This window comes from Crocodylus porosus, unplaced genomic scaffold (assembly GCF_001723895.1).
Source record: "Crocodylus porosus isolate Cpor-Errol unplaced genomic scaffold, CroPor_comp1, whole genome shotgun sequence".
Lineage (NCBI taxonomy): Eukaryota > Metazoa > Chordata > Crocodylia > Crocodylidae > Crocodylus > Crocodylus porosus.
In genome coordinates this window covers 190,584,117-190,587,901 of record NW_017728886.1, presented here as the reverse complement: position 1 = coordinate 190,587,901, position 3,785 = coordinate 190,584,117, and the positions used below count along the sequence as shown (strand labels likewise).

At 40.7% G+C, this 3,785-nt stretch overlaps 1 protein-coding gene across 2 annotated transcripts in view; it reads left to right on the top strand.

Moving 5' to 3' along the window:
* Positions 1-3,384: 3,384 nt before the first annotated feature.
* The window catches only part of KCTD1 (potassium channel tetramerization domain containing 1), a 148,321-nt gene continuing 147,920 nt past the window's right edge, over positions 3,385-3,785 (top strand). The window contains exon 1 of one of the 2 annotated variants that reach the window (XM_019547265.1): positions 3,385-3,445. In XM_019547265.1, the coding sequence (XP_019402810.1) occupies positions 3,437-3,445 (9 nt within the window). In that variant the 5' untranslated portion in view covers positions 3,385-3,436. The remainder of the gene's footprint in view (positions 3,446-3,785) is intronic. The other variant, XM_019547255.1, reaches the window with a different exon arrangement.

Genomic DNA, 3,785 nt, shown 5'->3' with positions numbered 1-3,785 from the left:
TCACCAAGTGTCAGAGCTCTGCTTCCCCAAATGAGCTTTCCATCTATTGACTCTGTGAAATCCTATAAACCATGAACTTTCATTTCTACCCAGGAGAACTTTTCCAATGTTTTCTCCAATGCCTGATGTAAGGTGTTTGTGCCCAAAAGCTTGCAATTAAAGAATTTTTTTTTTGCAAAAATCTTTTTGGTCTAGTAAAAAACATCACTTGTACCATGAGCCCTGATTACTTTTTCCTCTAGACCAATACAGCTACAACCTGGATACCTGATAAATCTCCAGTAGGGTCACATCAAGGATAAAGTTAGCTCTATGTGCTCAACAAGCATTACAGATAGCCAGAGACTTTAAATGCTGTATGAAGGATTGATAACTTGAACTTTGTGGCTTCCCCTTGTTCTATTAGTGAATGTTTAACTTTCCTCAAACAGCCAGTTTGAGGCATGCTGAAGGGACTGCCATTTAATACATCAAGCTCTATTTTCATCTATGGTTCCTGTTATGAACCATCATAGCTCCATTGACTTCTATAGGATTACCTAGATTTTATTTTTAATTAAATATTTATATGTGTGGCATCCCTTAGAAGAGAGAACCATACTGGAATTTTACCATAGTAGGCACTGGACAAACATACAGGAAATTACCAACCCGGCCCCAAGGAGTTTCCAAATTAGATCAGCTGATAATTTGGACCATAACCTGAAAGGATGGCAGCATACTCCTTCTCTGATATTCTACTAGCAGTATTGCAGTATACTGTAGTGTCAACACTGGATCGGAATTCACCTCCTGATGTGAAATTTAAAGCCATGATTTTCTGACTCAGAGAGGAAAGTGTTACTAAAGGAGCCCTCTTGGTACAATGTATATATTGCTCTTGCTTCTTAAGGAAATTCATTTTTCTTATCTAGCACTGACATCATTTGATAAACTCTTCACTGCAGGTAAAATAACAGTAGTGTGGAGGTATTTTCATAACTTTTAAAGAATACTGCCCCCCCCCATTTTTCTTATTTAAGCTTGCAATCTTCAAGCTTAAAATTTAAATTTGTTTCCTTACTGATTTTTTTCTCTCCCCATTATTCAGGTTGCTAATGAGTGCCAGGCTGCTGGCATAGCTTTATTTATTTATTAGAAAGAGAGCATTGAAGCATTTAAAATAGACACATACAAAGAACCATAAAGATTCTGCAGTGACACGATGGAAGATAAAAATAGAGAGTTAGGTCAAAATGTAGGTCTTGTCAAACTTTACATGCTGTCCCTTTCATATGGCATGTGGTGACTGACTTTTGAAATTTGCCTTATTGCATTTAATTGAAAAAGAAAATTCTTTGAGCATATTAACACCATGTTGTGTAGCTGAAAATGGCTTAACTACTCAGACTAAAATTTAACCATGTAAAACATTATTCGACACTAACCATATTTCACAACCCCAGAGAAGAAAGTATTTAAGGTTCAAGGAAGTTGTTGTTGCTTGATATTATCAGTAATTGAGAGGATATTGGAAATTCATTTGAAAATGCAAGGGAGGCAGGAGAGGGGGCAACCAGGAAGTAAATTGTGGTGTGCATTTCTTAACAAAGTTTTTCCCTCAATAGGGAGCCACAATCAATTAAGTAGCCCACATGTGTGTGTGTTACATATTGTAATTACAAGTATTTGAAAATAGTCTGATTCCTAATGGAAAATCTTTCTATGCAACCCACTGCCACTAAAAATGGTTGAATGTGTTCCTAAGCAAGTGATTAAGTCATGCCCTATTTTTCATAGGTTGCAACAATAAATAGCCGTAGGGGGAAGAGGGTGATTTACTACTATTACTGCTCCTACTACTAGTACTACTACGTTAGGATTTTATTCAAGCATCAAATATTTTAGAAAAACAAAACAAAACCCATTGCAGGTATTTGCTGGATGTCTGGTTCTATTCATGGGTTTTATTGGGCAGCTTTGGCCTTACAGCCTGGTCTTTTTCATAAGAAATGTCAGCAAAGTCTTTGACTTAATGGACTGTGAAGTGCTTAGAAACATACCGTTTCAAAAAGTATACTGCAAGGATGTGACACTAATGGGAGATGACCCATGGGTTTATAACAAAATATCCCATTGTAACCAAAAGGAAATTATTGCAGCCTTCACAGAGAGCAGTATTGAACAAAGCCATATATAAAACACCACAGGGTGAGGTTCAGAGGATGGTGGAATAAATTAAGCCTAATCAAATATTGGATTTTAAAATGATTTAGCTCCTTTCCTTGAGTTTTCTTCAGAAAAACTTGCTAGTCAAGAAGAGGAACTGTGTTGGGTGGGGGCTCCTTTTTAATTAGATAATTGAGGAAAGAAAGTTAGTAGCATTTGTGAGCAATGTCACATGAACCTCAATGGTAAATTCCTGGATTTGCTTACATGGATTTGTTTTCTTTTAATTTTGCTGTTTAAAAAAATGCAGTGAAACTCCTTCAATCTTTCTCCAATTCTGCATGGTTGAACATTTGAAATGAGTTTGTGTATCACCCCCAGGCATTGATTCAGACTTGATTGGGGCAAAGCAGGCTCCATGTGCTTATTTTTATACACGTCATTTGGGAAGTTATATAGCCAAAGGAACAGAAAATGTGTTGCTCTCTTGCCAAATTATCACATATCCCTTGATCAAACGGGGAGGTGATCCTAATCAACAAGTTGCACGACCTTAGTACAATGGCAATGTCAGGTCAACTTGAGAAAGTGGAGAGAGAGATCTAAATACAAATAAAAAAGAGAGAGAGAGAAAGAAACAACCAACAATCCTTATAATTATCATCATCTGCTGCTTTTCCTTCTTCTGGCAAAGAAACACTCCATCCATTTGCAGAAATCGCCCGCGGAAACGTTACATCAAAACTAATCACAACGATTAAAATCAGCTTTTCTGTGCAAGAGGAGAGTAAAAAAGCAAGTTGGAGGCTGGAGCGAGTCTGTTTTTTCCAACCTCCTCCCCCCCCCACAAAAAAAAATCCTGGAAAAAAAAATTACATGCGAGAATATGTATTTATATGTACGTTTTGAAGGAGATCAATTTTCTGCCCGTGCGATCGGTTTAATTTAATTCAACTTTTATTTTCGGAGATTGATTTAGACTGGAGGTAGAGACATGAGCTAATTGTATCCTGATCCTTGCCTTGAGGGGTTTCAAAGCCCTGAAGCAACTATTCTCTGTATTTTGTTCTGTCTACCTTAGCCAAGCTATTGCATTTCTCTCTGGTGTAGCGAGGAGAGCAGATCGCTGCTGGGAGAGAGAAATCTCGGAAGTGGGGGTGGGGGGGAAGGAAAAAAAAGGGAAAGGGACTTTGGGAGGCCCAAAAAAAAAAAAGAGAGAGAGAGAGGGAGAGAGAAAAGAAAAAGAAAAAAGAGAGAGCGGGAGAGAGAGAGACACTTTGTGGCTCCGATGTTTCAGGTAAGATCTGACTGTTTGGGATTGTTATTATTTGCTAAGGAGGGTACGGCTGGGACTCTGGGCGCAACTCGCGTGTACGCATGTGCCAGGCGCTGGGCGAGCGCCGCACACTCCTCTCCGCGCGGGGCTGGCCGGGCTCCCACCTCCAGCTCGCTGGAAGAGGGGGTGCGGGCTGGGCTGGGGGCGACTCCCGCCGCCGCCCCCGGCTCGGCGCCTTCCCCGCCCTGCACGGGGCGCTCCCCGGCGGCGGGGGAGCAGCGCCCGGGCTGGGCATTGTCTGCGCCTCCCGGCTCGCTGCAGGAGAGCCGCCATTGTGTGTGTGTGTGTGTGTGTGTGTGTG